Below are 20,826 nucleotides of genomic sequence, written 5' to 3' on the forward strand. Positions count from 1 at the left end.
GGGGAGGGTGGCAGCTGACAGAAGGGGCAGGCTGTAGGAGGACAGGCTGTGGAGAAGCTAATTGCATCCCCTGCATTCTGGGACTCATCTCTTTTAGGACACAGTGGTGGCTCTCCAAGCCTTGTCCCTGTACGGAGCTGCCACCTATGCCAAGAGTGGGGCAGCTTCCAAAGTGGCCCTGCGATCTGGAGGGGATTTCCAGCAAGACTTCCAAGTGGATCCCAGCAACCGACTGCTGCTGCAGCGTGTGCCCCTTCCCCAGGTGCCAGGGGAGTACAACATGGAGGTGTCTGGTGAAGGATGCGTCTACCTGCAGGTGAGGGTGATGGGCACAACTGGCATCCTGGCAGGGGAGCCTCTGGCCAGGCTGAAGAGGACAGAATCATAGGATCATCCAGGCTGGAAAAGACCCTGAGATCATTGAGTCCTTCCATTGAGACAGCAGAGAGTCAAAGACAGGAGAGAGGGGAGAAGGTTGTGGAGACAGTGAAGAGGATAGAAAGAAGCAGAGGAATGTGGAGGAGAGAATGGGAGAGAAGGAGGGAAGGCTGTGCAGTGTGGAGGAGCTGTGAGCAGTGGGGTGGCTGGGTGGGGAGAGGGTCCCCTCTCTGCCACGTTGGGCATGCACACACACGCTCACACAGAGCTGCTGTATGTCCCCTAGACAAGCCTGAGGTACAACGTGCAGCCCATGCAGAAGGAGGCGCCCTTCATGCTCCATGTGCACACAATCCCAGAGGTGTGTGTGGACTCCAAGGCTCACAAGGTCTTTGACATTGGCATAAATGTCAGGTGAGTCTGCATTTTGGTCTGAGCTTTCCTCTTGGGCCGTGGGAGCTGGGGGAGGTCTGGTTGTCCCCAGGGTGAGCCAGTCTGGAAGCCCTGGGAGTGCAGCACATTCCTGGGAAGGTGGGCAGGAGGCAGCTGTTCTGTGAGGAGAGGCTCTGGAGGAAGGACTTGTCCTGCTGTGCAGGCAGCCCAGGGCTGGGCTAGTGGGAGGCTGTGTAGATGACTAGGAGAACCTGGCACAGCTGGAGAAGAAGGTGCTGGACTGCCAAAATTTAGTAGGGTACCAAGTGTTATGGAAATGCTGGAAGTGTGGCCAGCTCTGAGTTGATGTGCACTGAATCTTTGTTGCCTGGTTCCTCAGTTACACCGGGGAGCGCAATGTCTCCAACATGGTGATTGTTGATGTGAAGATGCTGTCAGGATTTGTCCCCTTGAAGTCCTCAGTGAGGAAGGTAGGGTGCTGTGTTTGAAGCATTTATTTAATTATATTTGTTTTTAATCTGGGCCATCACTTCTTTTTTTAAAGTAGCATTTAATTATTTTCCTGTTATCTTCTCCTCTCTTAGACCTGTCCATCTTTTCCTCCAGGTCATCCACCCCTCAGCTCTGGAGTAGGGGTGAATGAGGGATGCCAGCAGCAGCATTCCCTTCCCATTCCTCAAGCTCTTGCAGTAGCTTGTGGTTATATGTGGTTTAGCCCCAGATCAAAAGCTGGAAGGAGACCATCAGGTCTAATATCAGGGACTCAGGAACCTTGGGAGATATATGTTGGCCATGACTATGCTGGTCCCTCATTCCATTCTTGTGTCAACAAGGTGAAAGAGCCTGAGATGGTGGGAGCTGAGGGTAGTCTGAGTATATGGGGCTTCATACTAGAGTGTTTGACAAGTCCTCTAAGAAGTACAACTTTCTGTGCTTTACTTCTCAGCACCTACATGGTGAGATTTTAGTGGTGGGGAAAAACTGAGGAGGATTGACTAACTTCCCTTCAGATCATCAACCTCCTCCACATCTCCTTTTTCCAGCTCTCAAACACATGGTTTCACCAGATCCAACGAACAGAAGTGAACACAAACCACGTTTTGCTGTACCTTGAGCAGGTGAGGACAAACCCAGGGATGCCATAGGGCACATGTTGAGCTCTACAGCACAATAGCAATAGCACAAAGCAGAGATGGAGAGCATTGCTAACATCTCCGTGCTTGTAAACACAGAACATAAACAAGTCACTCACCTTGTCTCTCATAGGAGACAACTCTGTCCCGGCCTTAGCAGGCATTCCCTCCACTCTATGCACAGATCAGGCCCTGATTTCCCCACCAGCAGAGCCTCCCCCAGGGTGGGGAACAGTCCCAGGGTTTGGTCCTGCCCCTCAGCCAGTCCTACAGCCCTGTGTCCCCCCAGAGTGTGGGTGGCCGGGCAGGGTGTGGGGTCCTGGGGTCAGTGCAGAGCCCCCCTGAGCCTCTACTGCTTCCCTTCCCCAGCTGGGCAGGGAGACCCTCAGCTTCTCCTTCACGGTGGAGCGGGACATCCCCGTGCGGGGCCTGAAGCCAGCCCTGGTGAAGGTCTATGACTACTATGAGACAGGTGAGTGCCGGGAGTGCCTGTGGGAGCCGGGAGGGGCACAGGAGCCGTGGGGACCCACAGCTGGCCCAGCCTGGCACAGCCACCCCAGCCCTGCCTGAGCTCTGGCAGGGCAGAGGGGCTGGGGCAGAGCTGCGGGTCCCATTTCCATTTCTGGCCCTGGAGTGTGGCTGTGCCTGTGCTTCCAGGCAGACCTGCTGCTCCCTGTGCCTCTGCTGTGCCAGGGTGGCAGTGACAGAGCTGCCTGTCCCCACCTCAGCCCAGTGTGCTGGGAGGAGGTGTCTGAGCAGCCCTTGGGTGCACTGGGGTGGAGGGAGACCTGCTGGGGCTGCCTGTGCAGGGTGGCTCTGCCTTGCTGCCACTGCCCCCAGACAGGGCTGGGACTGGGGCTGCCTCCACCTCAGCTGGGATCTCTGGGGGAAACTGGGAATGGTGGCACCAGCCTGCTCTGGGAGCCTAGGAAAAGGATCTCTCTGGATCCATCCCTCTGCCAGCAGTGCCAGGGGTCATGACAGCTCACTCTGTCCCTTCTCTTCTGTTTTCCAGATGAGTTTGCCACACAGGAATACAGTGCTCCCTGCAGCACAGGTAGGCTGCTGCTTGCTTCACTGCTCACCACATCTTTTTCATTATTTTTTTGGTCTTCAGCCAGCACTTGTCTCTTCCTGTTTGAATTTGGATGACATTGGCCCAACTTACAGGCATAGATGTTGCATATGAAACACAGAGCATGGGAGTTACAGAGATGGCCTGTTTGCCTTTGGTTGCTTCTGTCTGGAGGAACAGCTGCTTCCTGCTCAGGTTCCTGCTGCCCTGGCATCTCTCAGGAGACAGCTGTGCCCTGTGACCCTGGACAGCCAGCCCTCAGTCTTGATTTGGAGTCTGAGCTGGCAGGACACAATACTGTCATCTTTGGGGGATTCTCTGCAATGCAAGGCCACATGTGTTTGGCTTAGGAGCACAGGTAATTTAGGAGCTCCTGGCAAAAGCTCTGACCAAGGTTATTTCTCCTGTCCTATATGGAGTCTTCCCATATGAAGACTGGCAGCTCTCGCTTTCCATCAGTTGCCCAGTTTCAGGTGCTTGGAATATGGAGGCTTCTGGAAAGTAGCATTCCTGGGAAATGGTTTTTCACACTACCTGACTCTGACACCTGAGAAAAAGTGATTTGGACTTGGAGAAGGCAAAAGCTTTGCCTCTTGCTGGTGGTAAATGGTGGCATCTATCTCCTTTAGTGTTTTTATCTGAAAAAGTAGAAAAGACTTCTATTCCATACTGCTGGTTGATCTGGGCTGTGTCCAAAGGTGCAGGTGTTTTCTGCTGATTCTGGACCTACAGCCTCCCTTCATGGAAAAATGTGCCTAAGTCCAAACATCAAGTGGACAGTAAAACATTTCCAAAGGGTATTTTGGTGTGGTCTGTTTGTCCAGTGTGAGACTCATGGGGAGACCTTAGATTTTAGGCTACTTTTCCCCAGTTCTGTTAAAAGGCAGAGATTTTATCTTCTTTGGAAAGGATGATGGGAAATTGCTACTGAAGAGGCTCATCCACTAGTCTAAATGTACAAAGGTGGCCTGCACTGACTAGAAGGCAGATTTCAGTTGCCAAGCTTCCTTCCCTGCCCTGTATAGTAGGGCAGTAGAGTGCAGTAGATTTCTTCCAGTCTTTGCAGAGAAATAAACAGAACATGTCTCACTGCTACACCAACCAGCCTTGCCTGTTTTCACTGTACTTCTATCTCAGCTGTGACAAATCACACTCTGCTGGTCTCTCCCAGTGGGGCAGGGAGGATTTCAGCCCTCTCTCACTGCCTTGAAGGTGACACAAGTAGTGAGTGCTATGAATGACCCTCCACCCTGGTAAAACAGCAACTCTCTCTCCTCTACTGTGCTTCACACACAACCTGGCTTCCACATCTTGCTCCCTCTGTCTCTCAGCCTTAGAAAGCAGATGGACATATCTCTCTGACTCCTGTTCCCTCCCATCTTCTTTCATCCTTGCAGAGGAAGCAGACCAGGGAAATGACTGAGGAACACTCCCAGATGCTGGAACCCGCCTGCCTCACTACCACCACAGCATGACAGATTGACAGTGCCTGCATGGAATGGAAAGTGAACTTTACAAATAAATTAACTGTACTCACCAATGATTTTGAACAGTTTGTTCCCATTCTGATTTTTTCCTGCACATCTTTCAGTCACAGCTTTAATCTCCCTGGCTTCTTAGGTTAAAGAGTAACCCATCTAACAATGCCTGTGTGCAGAGAAATAAGGCTAACAAGTGAGGAAAAAAAAAAAAAAGAGGACAGAATGATCTAGGTGGGAGTCAGCCTTTTGAATGTATCTGTCTCTGTGTTATGTTCTCTGAACTTATCATCTGAGATGCAATCTAATCAATGGAGAAGGATAGGTAGTTCTTGGGAACAATTTCTCTCCCCTGGCTTACAAACCATAACCTCAATTGAATTGGTCTCTGCAGAGGCCTATCCATGTCTCCCACCATTAGGCAGCCTGGAAGATCAACTAATGTTACATGAAATTCAGCCTCTGTGATCTGCCCTGTAGACACCCCTCCTGGGATTGTTTCTTGTTTGTAGAAGAGTGGGAGGAGAGAGAATCTGCCCTCTTCAACATTAGAGAGTGCCAGGGGGGGCAGGAGGGATGTGTGCATGCATTATGCCTTTGGCTGCTAACTTACAATGGCCTGTTCTCCAGTTGAAGCTTGAGCTTTCTTATGGAGGTTTCCATCTCATGTCTGCTACTTCTGGGAGATTCCCAACTAACCTACCTGCCTAAGTGTATTTTAAATGGTACATTCCTTTAAATCATATAGTTGCTTTGATAAAACTGTCTATAAGCGTCTTAGACACCTCCAGGAATGATCCCCCTTTCTTTGTTTTGTCTCATGAATTTGTGGTTTTAACTTCTGAATGCAAAAAAAAAATCATATGTGACTGTTTATTCTCATGAAATGCTTATTGTTAGGTATCATGGCATGCTGTGCATCCAAAGTATGCACAGTTGGCTGTTCCACCCAATTTTTGGTTTAGTGTGCCTGTACAAACAGTGTAATTGGGAACAAATAAAATTCTTAATCTATTTTGCGAGATATTAATATTATATCACTTTGTCTTCTGTGATGTTTGGGATTTACACACTCAAGGTCTTTTGACACCTCATACTCAGAGGAGTCTGTGGAATGAACCAGCTTCAGTGACAGCTGAGCAAAATTTCTAATACAGCTAAATTACCTTTTGTTTTGAATTAGAAATAATATAGCCACCTATTTTTTCTACCATGAGGCAATTGTTTTTCCAGAGAAAGAAGGGTCTGTATTTGTGAAATAAGTTACTTGAGGGACTCCCATAAGTGTGTTTGCTTAAGCTTACACTGGCAAGGTGACAGGCACCTTTGCACATAGAAACATGAATGTAAAACACACATGGTGCCATATGATCTCTTGAACTGAGGCTGACTGCCTCTGCATCCCTATGAGACATGTAGATATCAGATAAAATATAATCATTTGGAAAATTTACATGAAAAATGATAACCCAAATTAAGAGATGGGAATCCAGGTCCTCTTCATTGAAATCTGCTGAGGCATTGTAAGGCTAGTTGTGAAGGAAAAAAAAAAGTATTAAAAATTACTCAGAAAACCCAGAGGAGATCTATGGGCCTCCTCTGAGGGTAAGAGGAAAAAGTTCTTATGAAAAGTGCAAGGGGTTTTTTGCTCATAAAGTGGTTCTTGGTTGAAATTTTGCCTAAGATTATCTTGAGTGCCATCATATGTCACATACAGGAGAACCAGGTGATCAGTTCCAGCTAGCACAGGTTTAGGAAAGGCAAGTCCTGCTTGACCAGCCCGATCTCCTTCTAGGACAAGGTGACCCACTCAATGGATAAGGGAAGGGCCATGGATGTAGTTTATCCAAACTTCAGTAAAGCCCTTGACAAAATTTCCCACAGCATTCTCCTGGAGAAATTGATTGCCCATTGCTTGTACAGGTGCACTCTTTGCTGGGAAAAAAACTATCTGGATAGCTGTGGCAGTTCTGATTTCTTTTTCTCTGCCAAGGTCAGGATGAATAACACGGGAAACACAGATTTTGAGTTCGGACTTGGTAGTTTATTGCATCTTACCTATTTACAGACGCGTGAACCATGAGCTCAATCTAGCAAGCTAGAGAAACAAGGTAAAATGGAGTGCTTCTAACTCCTTCCAAGGTTATTTAAGTGATAATCCCTCAATAATAAGATGGCACCTATATTATTTATAGTTTTGACCCAATAATGACCACCTGAGGCCTGCAATGCAAACCTTTTTTCACCCAATTACAGAAAACTACCCAAACCCATGAAGAAGAAGGAAGAAGAAAATGAAGAAGGATTTAGACAACACCTAAAATCCTCCATCTTGACCCACACACATTACTATATACTAAAATCTTAAATTTAAGCTTTTCACCCTGTGAGATCACACAATACCAAACTACACACCTACAATCCCAGTGCTATCACTCAATCTCAGAAGCCTATTCTGCGGCCTCAGGTGAAATCTGGTGCTTGCCTGAGGGTTGGCACCCATCAGCTCAGAAAGCCTGAAATTTTCAGCCTCCAGGCTTCCAACAGATAGCCAGGCTCAGGAAGAGGTGATGAATGGAATTACATCCAGCTGGTCACCAGTGGGGTCCCCCAGGGCTCAGTGTTGGGGCTGGTCCTGCTTAATTATCAGTGACCTGAGGGAACCAAGGGCACCCTCAGTAAGTTTGAAGGAAACACCAAGCTGGGTGGGAGTGTTGATCTGCTGGAGGGCAGGAGGGCTCTGCAGAGAGATCTAGATAGGCTGGATCCACGGGTCAAGGCCAGTGGTGTGAGGCCAGGTGCTGGATCCTACACTTGGGTCACAACAAGCCCATGCAACCCCATGTGGTTTAGCAGTGGACTGAGTAATGCTTGGGTTAATGATAGGACTTGACCTTAAAGCCTTCTCCAACCTAAAAAACTCTATGAATGACACTGTTAAGGTCCCAGTCTCTGATTTCACTTCAGCTTTTTAGAAACAAGCAGACACTGCAAGAATGGGAACAGGTCTTCACTTCTATCTGGGCTGCTGCAGAAGATCAAATTGGACAGGTTCACAGTGTCCTTGCACCTCACAGCAGTGATTTCACAGTGCATTCAAAGGCAATCAGAGGTTTATGTCCAACGATCATCTTGCAGAAAATACCCTCTGTAGAGGCAGAGAGGCAAATTTCCAGTGCATAATGGATGAGAGATGGTGTCCTCTCTCCTTAGAGAACTGGCAAGTATGGAAAAAAATCTCCCAACTGCTAAAAGTTGTCTGCCTTTTGGTATTCCTGAGGAGTTCCCAAACACCACCTTGCCATGGATGGTTATGGATTGAAATCTCAGGCCATGACATGGATAGGAAAAGAGACAAGCATAACAATAACAGAAAACAAGGCCAGAGACATCTAATGAGAAACAAGACTTAATTTATTTAGTTTTGCTTTTGCGGTGTCCTCCTCTAACATTTCAATATCCCTCCCTTAACAAGATCTTCTAGAGGCAGATACATGAGCTGATACAGCAAGGCTCCAACAAGATGCATTCTTCAGGAATTTCCTTGTTCAACCTGGACTGGAGGTGGGAAAAGGACGAAGTGAGACAAATATTCTGGTGAATGGTATCCAGAGTCTTGGATATCTCTGTGTTCTGGTGGCTGTGTGAGTTCAAGCCCTGTTAAACTATGAGAAACTGCTTCATCTAAAAATGCCCAGTTGCAGACAGACAACAGAATGGGAATGACTGGACACATTCAAAATATCTATGCTACGGAGAGGGGAGGCAGATTCATCCTGGAGATACATAAGCTATCCAAACACACAACCTCTCTCAGCAACTGCATTTCCCATGGGAAAGCAAAATTAACCCAGGGGAGAGTTTGAAAGGTCCTTGTTAAAGAGATGTGAGTAACATCAACATTTCACCAATGTATTTGGGAGAGAATTCTTCAATACCTTTCAGTGTCTGCAGCATAGCAGATGTGGCCCTAAAAAGGGCAGAGACACAAAAGGCTGAGTGCGCTGTTCCATCCCAAGGGAGACTTCAATCTTATTTGTATAAAAGTGACATTGACACAGAGGAAAAGACAATTGCCACTGTACAAACAAAGGCAGTAATACAGCGATTGCTATATGCAGGGAAGGAAAATGAAAGCTGTATCTGATCTTACAGAGGAAGTTGGGTGGCAGCATTGCTTTTGGTCTCTGTACTGACATGGAGACCACAGTAGGCACAGAGAAGAAAATTATGAGAGTAGACACAGGCCAAGGAAACACAAAATCTACAAAGACTCTAGTTCAAGACAACTTGCAACAGTCCCTGCTGGAGCATCTCAGTTGTTCATGTGCACCTACCTGTGCTGCAGGGAGCACTGTATTCCTGTGTGGCAAACTCATCTGGAAAACAGAAGGGAAGGGACAGAGTGAGCTGTCATGACCCCTGGCACTGCTGGCAGAGGGATGGATCCAGAGAGATCCTTTTCCTAGGCTCCCAGAGCAGGCTGGTGCCACCATTCCCAGTTTCCCCCAGAGATCCCAGCTGGGGTGGAGGCAGCCCCAGTCCCAGCCCTGTCTGGGGGCAGTGGCAGCAAGGCAGAGCCACCCTGCACAGGCAGCCCCAGCAGGTCTCCCTCCACCCCAGTGCACCCAAGGGCTGCTCAGACACCTCCTCCCAGCACACTGGGCTGAGGTGGGGACAGGCAGCTCTGTCACTGCCACCCTGGCACAGCAGAGGCACAGGGAGCAGCAGGTCTGCCTGGAAGCACAGGCACAGCCACACTCCAGGGCCAGAAATGGAAATGGGACCCGCAGCTCTGCCCCAGCCCCTCTGCCCTGCCAGAGCTCAGGCAGGGCTGGGGTGGCTGTGCCAGGCTGGGCCAGTTGTGGGTCCCCACGGCTCCTGTGCCCCTCCCGGCTCCCACAGGCACTCCCGGCACTCACCTGTCTCATAGTAGTCATAGACCTTCACCAGGGCTGGCTTCAGGCCCCGCACGGGGATGTCCCGCTCCACCGTGAAGGAGAAGCTGAGGGTCTCCCTGCCCAGCTGGGGAAGGGAAGCAGTAGAGGCTCAGGGGGGCTCTGCACTGACCCCAGGACCCCACACCCTGCCCGGCCACCCACACTCTGGGGGGACACAGGGCTGTAGGACTGGCTGAGGGGCAGGACCAAACCCTGGGACTGTTCCCCACCCTGGGGGAGGCTCTGCTGGTGGGGAAATCAGGACCTGATCTGTGCATAGAGTGGAGGGAATGCCTGCTGAGGGCTGGGAGAGAAGTTGTGTTAAGTCTAAAAACTTAGAGTTTGTAGTCAGAAAAAGACAGTAAAATATTCGGTCCCATTCTTAGCAGAGCCATGGTAGTTTTGTGTTCAGATTTTTTGCTCTATACAGCCAAAAGTCCAAATGTCTGTGTTTCTGCCCCCTCCTCACCTTTTCCAGGTACAGTAGAACATGATTGGTATTCAGCTCTGTGCGCTCAATAACAGAGTGGCTTTCCAGCTGGAGGAACAAGACCAAGATGTTACTGCATTGATGGTGATCTCTCTGTGCCCCCTGCACAGCCCTGTGGGTGGGATGTACTCTGGAGGAAATACTGGAGTACTCAGAGCACTAAGCCAGCAGCACAGATCTGCCTCCTGGGCATGCCACACAAGTCTCCAGCCCACCCCTTCACCAGGCTGGCTGAAGAAGTACAGCCTGGCTCCAGAAAAGCCTTAGCACTGAATCAAGCATAGTGATGGAACAATTAAATTAAAATACATTCCTTCTGGCTTGCTAGTTCTGCACAATATTATTATATACTTATTTTTCAGTTCATGCACCTACTTAGCATCTCATACAGTTCCCCAACACCTAAAGAGTCATAATGTTATAAGATGTTTTCAGATCAGCACAGGGGAAAAAAGAAACAGCACTATTTTTGAATGTACTATGCACAGACAATATTTATGGGGAACTGATGGGACACAGTGAAAATAAAAGCACCCATCATCAGTCTAAAGAAAAAATTACTTATTCTGTTTTTCCTAGGCTGATCACATCGTCTCCTCTTGTGTTGGCCTTAAGCCATGTATGAAAAGAGAACACTGTACATGTCAAATGTGCAAATGACAGTGACAAAATCAAGCTAATGCTTTGTCATTTGCTACAGACATTGGAAAGGTGCCTTGAATGTAAGAAAGTGGATGTTTTCTCTTTGCATTCAGCACTGGTGATGCAGCACATTGAATTCTGCAGTCAGTTCTGGACCTGACACTTCAGACCTTGGAGCAACTACTAAGAAAGACAATGATCCTGGAAAAGGGACTGGAATGTGAGTCTTTCAAGGAGTGGCTGAGGGTACTGAGATTGTTTAGTCTGAAGAAAAGAAGGCTCAGGAGAAACTTACTGCTCTCTACAATTCCCTGAAAGGAGATTGCAGTGAGGAGAGGGACAGTCTCTCCTTTCATTGTAATAGAACAAGAGGAAATATCCTTAAGTTGTAGAAGGGGAGATTCATGTGGAATATTAGAAGAAATTGCTTCACTAAAAGAGGGATTAAGAATTAGAACAGGCTTTGTGGGAAAGTGGTGAAGTCACTATCCCAGGAAAATTTTTTTAAAAAGTAGACAGGGCACTAAGTGATATGGTAAAAAGTGGATACGGTGGCATTTGGTGGAAGGTTGGACATGGAGAACTTTTCCAACCATAATGAATCTATGATTCAATGTTGCTTATATAACAACCAGACTCCTACCTTCCTCACTGAGGACTTCAAGGGGACAAATCCTGACAGCATCTTCACATCAACAATCACCATGTTGGAGACATTGCGCTCCCCGGTGTAACTGAGGAACCAGGCAACAAAGATTCAGTGCACATCAACTCAGAGCTGGCCACACTTCCAGCATTTCCATAACACTTGGTACCCTACTAAATTTTGGCAGTCCAGCACCTTCTTCTCCAGCTGTGCCAGGTTCTCCTAGTCATCTACACAGCCTCCCACTAGCCCAGCCCTGGGCTGCCTGCACAGCAGGACAAGTCCTTCCTCCACAGCCTCTCCTCACAGAACAGCTGCCTCCTGCCCACCTTCCCAGGAATGTGCTGCACTCCCAGGACTTCCAGACTGGCTCACCCTGGGGACAACCAGACCTCCCCCAGCTCCCACGGCCTAAGAGGAAAGCTCAGACCAAAATGCAGACTCACCTGACATTTATGCCAATGTCAAAGACCTTGTGAGCCTTGGAGTCCACACACACCTCTGGGATTGTGTGCACATGGAGCATGAAGGGCGCCTCCTTCTGCATGGGCTGCACGTTGTACCTCAGGCTTGTCTAGGGGACATCCAGCAGCTCTGTGTGAGAGTGTGTGTGCATGCCCAACGTGGCAGAGAGGGGACCCTCTCCCCATCCAGCCACCCCACTGCTCACAGCTCCTCCACACTGCACAGCCTTCCCTCCCTGTCTCCCACTCTCTCCTCCACTCTCTCTGCTTCTTTCTATCCTCTTCACTGTCCCCACAACCTTCTCCCCTCTCTCCTGTCTTTGACTCTCTGCTGTCTCAATGGAATGACTCAATGATCTCAGGGTCTTTTCCAGCCTGGATGACTTTATCCTCCAGGGTCCTCTCCAGCCTGGCCAGAGGCTCCCCTGCCAGAATGCCAGCTGTGCCCATCACCCTCACCTGCAGGTAGACACATCCTTCACCAGACACCTCCACGTTGTACTCCCCTGGCACCTGGGGAAGGGGCACACGCTGCAGCAGCAGTCGGTTGCTGGGATCCACTTGGAAGTCTTGCTGGAAATCCCCTCCAGATCGCAGGGCCACTTTGGAAGCTGCCCCACTCTTGGCATAGGTGGCAGCTCCGTACAGGGACAAGGCTTGGAGAGCCACCACTGTGTCCTGAAAGAGATGAGTCCCAGAATGCAGGGGATGCAATTAGTCTCTCCACAGCCTGTCCTCCTACAGCCTGCCCCGTCTGTCAGCTGCCACCCTCCCCTGCATCCTCACTTTCTCCAGCTCCAGCATATTTCCCTTCCCAGGGGCACTGCCTGACAGATTTGTCTGCAGCCTCTGGGGAACTTGCAAACTATAGTATGTACTGCATGGATCTATTACAGGGCCACAGTTCCCACCATCTTCCTGGCAAAACTTCCTGTGCTCCCACCTGCCTCTCTGACACATCCCATCTTCTGACACTGATGTGCGAGGTGGCTGGAGGGAAGCAGCTCACCTGGGTGGAGGAGAAGCCTCCGTTGGGATTCTGCTGGCTGCTGATCCACTTTGCAATAAGGGCTGCAGAGGACAGCTCCTCCTGGGCAGGGGCTGGCTGCGAGGTGAGGTGAGCCAGGAGCGCGTAGGCCGTCACCTCCACTTCTGCAGAGGGGGCTCGGGAGTGATAGTACGGGAGATCAGCCTCGGGCTCCTTCCCAGGCCGCTGCCAGTGAACAGACCCGTCTTCACAGGAGGCACAGAGAGACAGCAAGCAATTGTTACTATTAAACATTGCCAGGGACTTCTTCAGCTGCTGCCGCTGCAGCTGGGAGGACGAAGCCTCCAGGACATGTCTGTCATGCAGGCTGAAGTGGGAAGGGTCAGGTTTACACATTTTGCAGTTTTTCAGTGACTGTGAGACTGCTGAGCCTCAGGCTTAGACAGCACTTTGTCCTAGACTGCACATTCACAGGGACATTTATGGAATTGGGAAGGAAGGAATGTCCCTGAGCATTGCTAAGCCTTTGCTAAGCAGTGCCTGGTGTGCCCAGAGGAGTGCGCTGAGGAGAGATGGGAGCAGAGCCACCCAAGGGCTCAGCACCAAGGGGATGGTGCCTGGTGCTTCCTGGTGAGCTCCCTCAGAGCAGAGAAGAAGGACCAACCCTGAGAGGGACTTCCCAAAAATGTGCACAAGTCTTTCCTCTCCCTCCACCTTTCCCTACTCACACAGGCCAGTGCCTGCAGCCACTGTCCCACCAACCAAACCCATTTTTCCAAGGGAAGGTGTAAGGCTGGTTAAAGCCACATCCCACCAGGAACACTCACCCTTTCTCACGGCTTCCTTTTCAAGTGAGTCAAGCAGTTCCTTCCTCTTCTCCCTGTTCCCTGCCAGGGCAAAGGCATATGCCAGCAGTGCCTTGGTGTACACATGGTTTTCTTTCTGATTTGCTGCTGTTTCCAGGCAAAACATAGCATTCCGCACCACTGAGTACTGGAAGGAGAGAAAGCCAGTGATTAGAAGTGTGGGGAGGAATGAGGCTTTTGCCTTACTAAAAGCACATCAACCTACTGAACTTTCAGGAGAGGACTGCTGGAAGGAGGCCTAGAAACATGTAGAGTACAATGTCTCCCCGATTTAGCAAAAAATGACAGTTCTTATACCACAGAGCTCAACAACCAAGTGATTTTTCCAATCTGGAGCAAATTCTAGTCAATACTGTGTTGCCATAGTCTGACGCAGCACAACTGGCTCAAGCTGGGGTGCAGACACCTACAGTCACGGGCAGCGGAATCTCCAGCAACGCGATAGTAATGTAGGCTGTCAGTGTGACCTCGTTGTCCACTCCACCCTGCAGGGAAACATAAAAGTAGATGATGATCCCACCCAGCTTCATATCTTCAGTCTTTTCTCTCACTCCAGTGGGAGCAATGCATTATTCTGCATTGCAGACATTTAGCTTGCCTCCTTCCTCTTGCAGATGATGTGAAGGCATCAATAAGTACAGAATGGTGCATGGATCTCTCCCCAGTGTTTGCCATTGGCATGAATATATCCCAACTCCCTATGTGCTCAAGAAGCTCAACTGGCCCCATCTGACTTATGGCTAAGTTCTAGCCTTACAAGGTAGACTTGTTACCTTCATAGCATTGTTCAGGAGTGTCCCAGAACTCTGGAAACAGCCATTGTCCTTCTGTTTGTAGGACAGCCAGTGCAAAGCATCCTGGATGTGCTTATCCTCTATGAAGATGTGATGCCGGGCCTGGGCAAAGGACTTGAGGACAAAGGCTGTGAGCCTGAAAGGAAGAAAAAGAAAGGGCCTGAGCAGGCCTGTTGCCTATTTCAGTTGACAGGCCCCATGTGCACTTCATCTATCTGGAAACAGCAAGAAGGCCTGGTGAACTGTGGTCCAATTAGTCAGACCTTATGTATATTATATCCTCACCTCCAAAAATTCTGTCAAAAAACTGCTTTCCACTTTGATTTTTGTCTCTTATTTTGTCTCTCACTTGGCTCAAATAACCCTGTGATCCCTTTGTGTTGCGGCTACAGTTTGAAGGACAATGATTGTTGATCTGTCTTTGAAGAAAACTTTGAAAAGCATAGGCAATTGTATGCCAATTAGCTAAATATGCATAACAGAAGTATTCAAAATTACAAGAAAGAGTAATTAAATTCCTGCAAGCTCATGGTCTGCTGGTGGAACTCTTAAACTGTAAATCCATGCTTCACGCATTTCCCAGAACTGCCCTAGAATTTTAAAGTAAAGCAGAACATGTTGAAAGAGTTTTCGTTAAGAGATGTTGCAAGTAGTTATGGAAAAGAAGCAGGCATGTGGTAAGAAGCCAATATGCTGTCAAAAGCCAATTACCATTTCAGAAACTAAAGGCAAACTGAGGGTGGTGAGTTCTCCCATTATTATCCTTACTTAAAATTGAAAACACATGACAATGATATACAGGAGCAAGTCAAAACTTTTCAATAAGTCAAAATGGCAACACACGTGTTTCTCCAGCCTGTCTTTGCTTAGTAGCATACACACACTTGAAAAAACAACATTCAGCACAGTTGATTGGATTATCAACTTTTCCACTTGTGTTTCCTCATATGTTTCCATATGGAACCATCTTTTCCAGCAGACTTCTCAGCAGATGCTAGTCTAGAAGAGCTGCCACTGCAACTCTTCAGCCTTCTTCAGTCAGGGTGTTAAATCTCTGCTCCCTTCTTCCCCAATTTATCTCTATTTCCTTTTTGTCTGTAATACTCCTCGGAGGGGCTGGTGGGAGGAAATACTTCAGCCAGATAGCTGGTTGATGTAGCCTATTTATTAAGAAGGAGGCAGCATAGGGAGCACACCAGGTCTGGAAAACCTGCTGGTCTACAACAGCACTTCCTATTTACTGTCAGGAGTATTTATTGTAAATGTGTGGGTGAGAAAGAGGAGCATATTGGAGAGGCATGGGTGGCATTGAAATCTCACCAGGTATTCCCTGGTTGGCCATAACGTTGTCCAAAGGTACTGTAAGAGCCATCTTGGTGCTTGTAGTTCAGCTGCCTCTGATAACCTGCAATGGAAACATAAGGCAAGATTCAGATGCAAGAAAGAGCCTGATGAGGGATGGGGAAATAGAAAAATAGCTCCATCAGTGAAAGCAAATGAGAGAGGCATAGGTCAGTCCTTTCCTAACCAATATGAAGTGCTGGTACATCCCCATCTCCATGCATTGCTTGTCATGCATGAGGAAAAGCAACATCTGCCTTTCTTCAGAAGGATGGCAGGACCTATAAATGACAATGAATGAGTCACTGTAGCTGGGACAACTCTGCACTGCATTGCCCCATGAGAAAAGTGCTTGCAATGATCAGGTACAGTAATGCTTAAGCAACAGAAAATAATAAAGAAAAAAGCAGCAAAGGGCGCCTTCAGGCATATGGCAGAGACCATCTGTGTATGAGAGAAGACCTTTTTCAACATCTGGTCAGCATTTAACAGACCCACCCCAGGCAGGATGTAGAAGAAAGACAAAGCAGGAGCAAAAGCCATGTCCCAGCTCACCGCTCACTAAGTATCCAATGGCCTTGGATTTGATCTCCTCACTCAGCTGCCCTGTCTTGTTCAGATAGTCCAGGACATAGATGTTGGGTGCAAACAGGACCATGTTCTGCTCCCCACAGCCAAAAGGCATCTGGAGGAGCTGGTGCAGGTTCTGCATGGCAGTGCCCATGATGTCACCTGAGGAGCAGGAAACACCAGAGAGATATTAACAATATTTAGGGCTGGCTATCAGAATCAGAGGAAGCTATTGAATGACAGGTACAGGAGATACTAGAGAAGAAGAAAAGATAATCTGGATTGATAAAGATCCTGGAACAGAACACAGAACAGCAGAGAAAAAGAAAAAAGAGAAATGAGAGAAAGGTTAGGGCATTATGAGAGGACTGAGAAAAAAGGCTTGCAGAAAGGCAAAAGGAATAGCATAAACAGAAGGGAAAGTGCTCAGCACAGAAGCTATTAAAGACAAGAATGAGCTATGCTAGAAAGAGAAAAAGCTGTGAGGTAGGAAGTCAACACAAGGAGTCAGAAACAGCACATGGTTCTTCTGGCAGGCTGTTAACTCACCCAGCACTGAGAAATATGCTCTGCCTGAGTCTTGTACCACATATTCAGGAAGCAACAGGGAAAACTCCTCTTTTGCAGGCACTCCTGAGAAAGAAATAAGACCCAAACAGCTTCAGTGCAGCTCTAAGAAATGGGTAATGGAAGGGGAGGGGGCCTCAGTGAAACAACAGGAACTCTTCCAATTAGAAATGGCCTGATTTCATATTTCCCTGGCTGTAACACAATCTCTACATGAAGCCACTCCCAGCCACTTCTAGGCACTGCAGGTCATGTGTCTACAGCTTCCTCCTGAGTGTGCAAGAAAGCAAGCTCAGTTGTAATTCCAGTGCCAGGACTAAGGAGAGCAGGGATGCAAACATCCATGCTAAATCTGTCCTAGCTCATACCCTGATGCTTAGGCAGGATGGTTAATTCTTTAGGGCTTTCTTCTGTCTTATGTCTCAAACTCCCTACCAATGGGACTTGGGTGTTTTGACTACCCAAAAATGTCCAACTACATGGAATATGATAGAGGCAGGCCTCCAACATCCCACCCATCAAACCACATAGGAAGAAATAGAGAGTGTGCAAATAGTGGGCTTTACCTTTTACACAGAGCACAGAATTCTGGGTTGTTTCCTTCTCAACTCCTTCAGGCTTGGATGGGATGAAGGAAAAAAGAGAGGTGAGAAATTAGTGAGACAGGAAATATAGGCAGGAATCCTCACAAGGACAGAGGGATATGTAAAAAGAAAAGTGAGGGAACTGAAGAAGGAGAAGGAGTCACAAACACTCCCTGAAATGCAGAGCTCTGAAATAATTTAAGCAAATAAAAGAAATGTGATCCTAAGTGACTGTTGTTGTATGTGAAGGAAGGACAGGAAAAGGAGGAGAACACTTGCAGGACCATCAAATGGATGACCTGCAGCTATTGCACACAGTGAGAGACACTTAACATCCTTGTGACAAAGGGACTGCAGCATTACGGAGAGCTGTGCTGAAGAGAAATCTCCAATGCTATTTATTGTAATGCTTTTAGGGGGGAAAAAATGTGTGTGTTAACAACAGAAAGGGAGGATGTAGTACACTGTAGTATCTGGTGATACTGCTGAGAGCATACGACATGGTGGGCAAACATTAGGGGATTTTATGATACAGAGAAAAGCTCAGAACATAGAACCAAAATGCCAGATTACCACCCTCAGTATATAATAAACTAACACTTTGCTATAAAAGCTATCCAATAGTGCCACATAGTATTTCCTTGTGTTCCGCATCACATCGGCCACTCTTTCTGTCACAGGAAATGGGTAAGCTGTAAAATTTCAACATGTTTTCACATGTAGTTTTAAGGGGATTTCTCTACAGTCATCCAATTCCCATAGGTGCTTGTAAATCCCTCATTTTCATCCTGATGCCAGTCTATGTTACCAAACCATAATTGCAAAACACTCAGCTTAAGAGGCAGTTTGCTTGGCCACTCAATTTGCTGAGAGGCAGCATGTGCTGGCTGGCACATTTACGGGGGGTGTGTCAAAAGAAGGAGAGAGACTGTAAAGACAGTGTATTGAAATAGCAGATGACAGATGGGAGCTAAAGGGAAGGATGGATTGCAGTAGGAGCCCTGTTAAAGTAGAAGACAGGGGAAGTACCAGGAGACACAAAGCACATTATTAAGCTGAAGTCTTTATGCAGCCCTGTCAAAGTACAAAGATGATGCAAAACCATCATATTGCCATGCCGCATAGTGATCCCATAAAATCATAGACCAGATCAGGTTAGGAGGGATCTCAAAACACCATCTGGTCCAACCTTTAACAAGAAAGGGAGCTAGATGAGATTATCTAGCATCCCATCCAGTTGTATCACTGTGTAAGCTAAAGCCCATAGGAAGGCTCAGTGCTCACAGCCCACGTACCTCCACCAGCAGCTGTCTGATGACCGTGTCCTTGCGCCCTTTCTCAGGAGTCTCCACAATGTAGTTCCCACAGGGCTGCTGGTTCTGTAGGGCCTCAGTGGTCACTGAGAACTCCACCTGCCCTGGAGGAAACAGGGGTCAGTCAGCCCTACCAGGCAGAGCCAGGCAATGGGATTCACCGCTGCTTTCAGGAGTTTCAACTTGCAGGCTCATGGATGGAGATTTCTGTCACAGCTGGGCCCTGCTTCTTTCCCACAAAAACCAAGCTCTCTACATGAGCTGTGCTGTCATTGAAAGGTGACTATATTTTGGGGACTCTTTTACAGAACCTAGGACACCACAGTGCTGAGTGTGACCAGCCCCACTGCTGTTCAGCACATTGCTGCCCTGCGCCCCAACAGTGAAAACAAAGTGTGAAGATCCCATGGGGAAGATATCTAATCTCTGGGAGGAATGGAGCTAACAGGACATCTCTGCTGGCCAGCAACATCTCTGGCCTCAGGAGATACTGTCCAAGGGCTATAAGGCTTGATGGTACTCCATGTGATACCAGACACACAGTTGGACCCTATGAATCCTCCAGTCTTTGGCTCCCAAATATCAATCTTTGCCCCCCAGATCAGACACCCTCAACTGAAGTGCTTCCCAGGAAATTGCGTTGCCCTAATATCCAACACTGAACAGGGAGAGCAGCATGAAGAAACCCTTCCTGCAGTTTTCAGCACCCTGAGACCTTTACCTAGAGATTTGGGAGTCACCAGCCAAGCCACGGTTTTCCTCACATTCTCACAGAGACAATGAGATTCTGTCTCCTTTTCCACTAGAGTAGCCAGGAAATCAGTAGACTGAGCCAGAGTCACACTGACCTGCCAGTTGTAGAGAGAGGTACAATTAAGAAATGGTGATCATGAGAGACAGAGAACTAGGAAGACATAGCAATAGCAATTTCTACAGTAGCAAAGGAGCAGAGAACTGGAGTAGTGGGTTTCTGCATTTGGAGTATATAGGAGAAACAACAGGGGCAAAAAATAAAATGTCAGGAGCAAAGGATCTAGGGCTACTGAGAGATAAGGTAAGGCTAGGTGAAGGCAAGGTATGCACAAGAAGGTACACAGCTACAGAGAATCATGTAAAGCTCCCTTACCCTGATGCAGGCAGGCAGGTAGTTGAAAACGGTCGCCTTCAGCGTGAAGGACTCCCCACGCACTACAGAATAGGGCATGGTGAGCTCAACAAAGAAGGGCTGGAAGGCTCTGAGGGACACTGTTGGGGACAGGCCAAAGCCTGTGTCTGCTGAAGTGCAGAATGCATTGGCTTTCCACTCAGTGATGGTGTCAGGGATGGTCACTTCTAGATCAGCTTTTCCCTCAGAGCTGGTGAGGCACAGACAGCAAGGACAGAAGGATCAATTTTACAGCATTTTGACTACCTGTACCCATTTTGGCCTACTGAATAGTATTTGCTGTGTGAATGATGGGATATAGTACATTTACTACAGTAGGACCACTAAATCTTTTTCTGGTCCACTCTTTGGACAAACCTAACTATGGCTGAAAGTAAATTCATCTCAGAGGATTGTCAAATGGTCTCTGAAAACAATGAAGGACAAAGACTTTGGAATTCATGTTTTCACTTTATAAATCCAGTTTAAAGGAGTGAGCTAGTCCAAGGTACTCACCTTATAGGTACTAAGCTCCAAATCCAGGTTTCTGGGAAATACTTTCGGACTGTCTCTGTCACCTCTTCAGGAGTGATTAACTGCCCAGAAGATCTCTCTGACAGCAAGTCTGAATGTGGTGAGATGAAAAAGAAATCAACTATTGCTAATTCCAAACAAGCAAGGCCTATATCAGTATCATACTTCAGTCTGAGAAAGTGTCAAGCAGAAGCAGATGCTTGTGGCTGAAGCAAGCTATGGTACCAACAGCAGTGGAGTTTCAGGGCTAGGGCTTATTGGCAAGAAGAGTCAGCCTTCCATTATTTTCTGCTGGTCTCCAGCAGACCTCAAAGTTTGGAAGCCAGCATTTTACAAACTTAAAAATGGGATTTAGAGCAAAAAACTATTTAGGACCTTCTATGCAAACAGGCTTTTCTCTTTCAGGTGCAGCCTTGATGTGATGTTCTTCTCCATCCTAATCAGGCCAGCCAGCAATAGAGCACCCCTCTACTGAAGTGACTCAGA

General features: G+C 47.8%; 2 protein-coding genes across 2 annotated transcripts in view; one reads left to right on the forward strand and one right to left on the reverse strand.

The window, feature by feature from the left end:
• The window catches only part of LOC310905722 (alpha-2-macroglobulin-like), a gene marked incomplete at its 5' end in the record, with an annotated part of 36,385 nt that extends 30,902 nt beyond the window's left edge, over window positions 1-5,483 (forward strand). The window contains 7 exon segments of the mRNA XM_083854374.1: window positions 98-316; window positions 665-792; window positions 1,151-1,241; window positions 1,815-1,889; window positions 2,274-2,376; window positions 2,920-2,961; window positions 4,377-5,483. Of these exon segments, the coding sequence (XP_083710500.1) occupies window positions 98-316; window positions 665-792; window positions 1,151-1,241; window positions 1,815-1,889; window positions 2,274-2,376; window positions 2,920-2,961; window positions 4,377-4,402 (684 nt within the window). The 3' untranslated portion in view covers window positions 4,403-5,483.
• A 2,326-nt stretch (window positions 5,484-7,809) lies between these two features.
• A2M (alpha-2-macroglobulin) overlaps window positions 7,810-20,826 on the reverse strand; it is a 29,259-nt gene continuing 16,242 nt past the window's right edge. Inside the window, exons 18-36 of the mRNA XM_083885004.1 lie at window positions 20,323-20,431; window positions 19,789-20,017; window positions 19,384-19,510; window positions 18,645-18,766; window positions 17,332-17,383; window positions 16,748-16,831; window positions 16,184-16,360; window positions 15,608-15,692; window positions 14,267-14,423; window positions 13,904-13,978; window positions 13,455-13,620; window positions 12,649-12,872; window positions 12,099-12,317; window positions 11,622-11,749; window positions 11,173-11,263; window positions 9,867-9,935; window positions 9,380-9,482; window positions 8,795-8,836; window positions 7,810-8,015 (exon numbers count right to left, since the gene is read on the reverse strand). Coding sequence (XP_083741130.1) covers window positions 7,990-8,015; window positions 8,795-8,836; window positions 9,380-9,482; window positions 9,867-9,935; window positions 11,173-11,263; window positions 11,622-11,749; window positions 12,099-12,317; window positions 12,649-12,872; window positions 13,455-13,620; window positions 13,904-13,978; window positions 14,267-14,423; window positions 15,608-15,692; window positions 16,184-16,360; window positions 16,748-16,831; window positions 17,332-17,383; window positions 18,645-18,766; window positions 19,384-19,510; window positions 19,789-20,017; window positions 20,323-20,431 — 2,285 coding nt within the window. The 3' untranslated portion in view covers window positions 7,810-7,989. The remainder of the gene's footprint in view (window positions 8,016-8,794; window positions 8,837-9,379; window positions 9,483-9,866; window positions 9,936-11,172; window positions 11,264-11,621; window positions 11,750-12,098; window positions 12,318-12,648; window positions 12,873-13,454; window positions 13,621-13,903; window positions 13,979-14,266; window positions 14,424-15,607; window positions 15,693-16,183; window positions 16,361-16,747; window positions 16,832-17,331; window positions 17,384-18,644; window positions 18,767-19,383; window positions 19,511-19,788; window positions 20,018-20,322; window positions 20,432-20,826) is intronic.

The sequence above is a fragment of the Zosterops lateralis genome (assembly GCF_965231275.1).
Source record: "Zosterops lateralis genome assembly, chromosome: 2".
Taxonomy (NCBI): Eukaryota; Metazoa; Chordata; class Aves; order Passeriformes; family Zosteropidae; genus Zosterops; species Zosterops lateralis.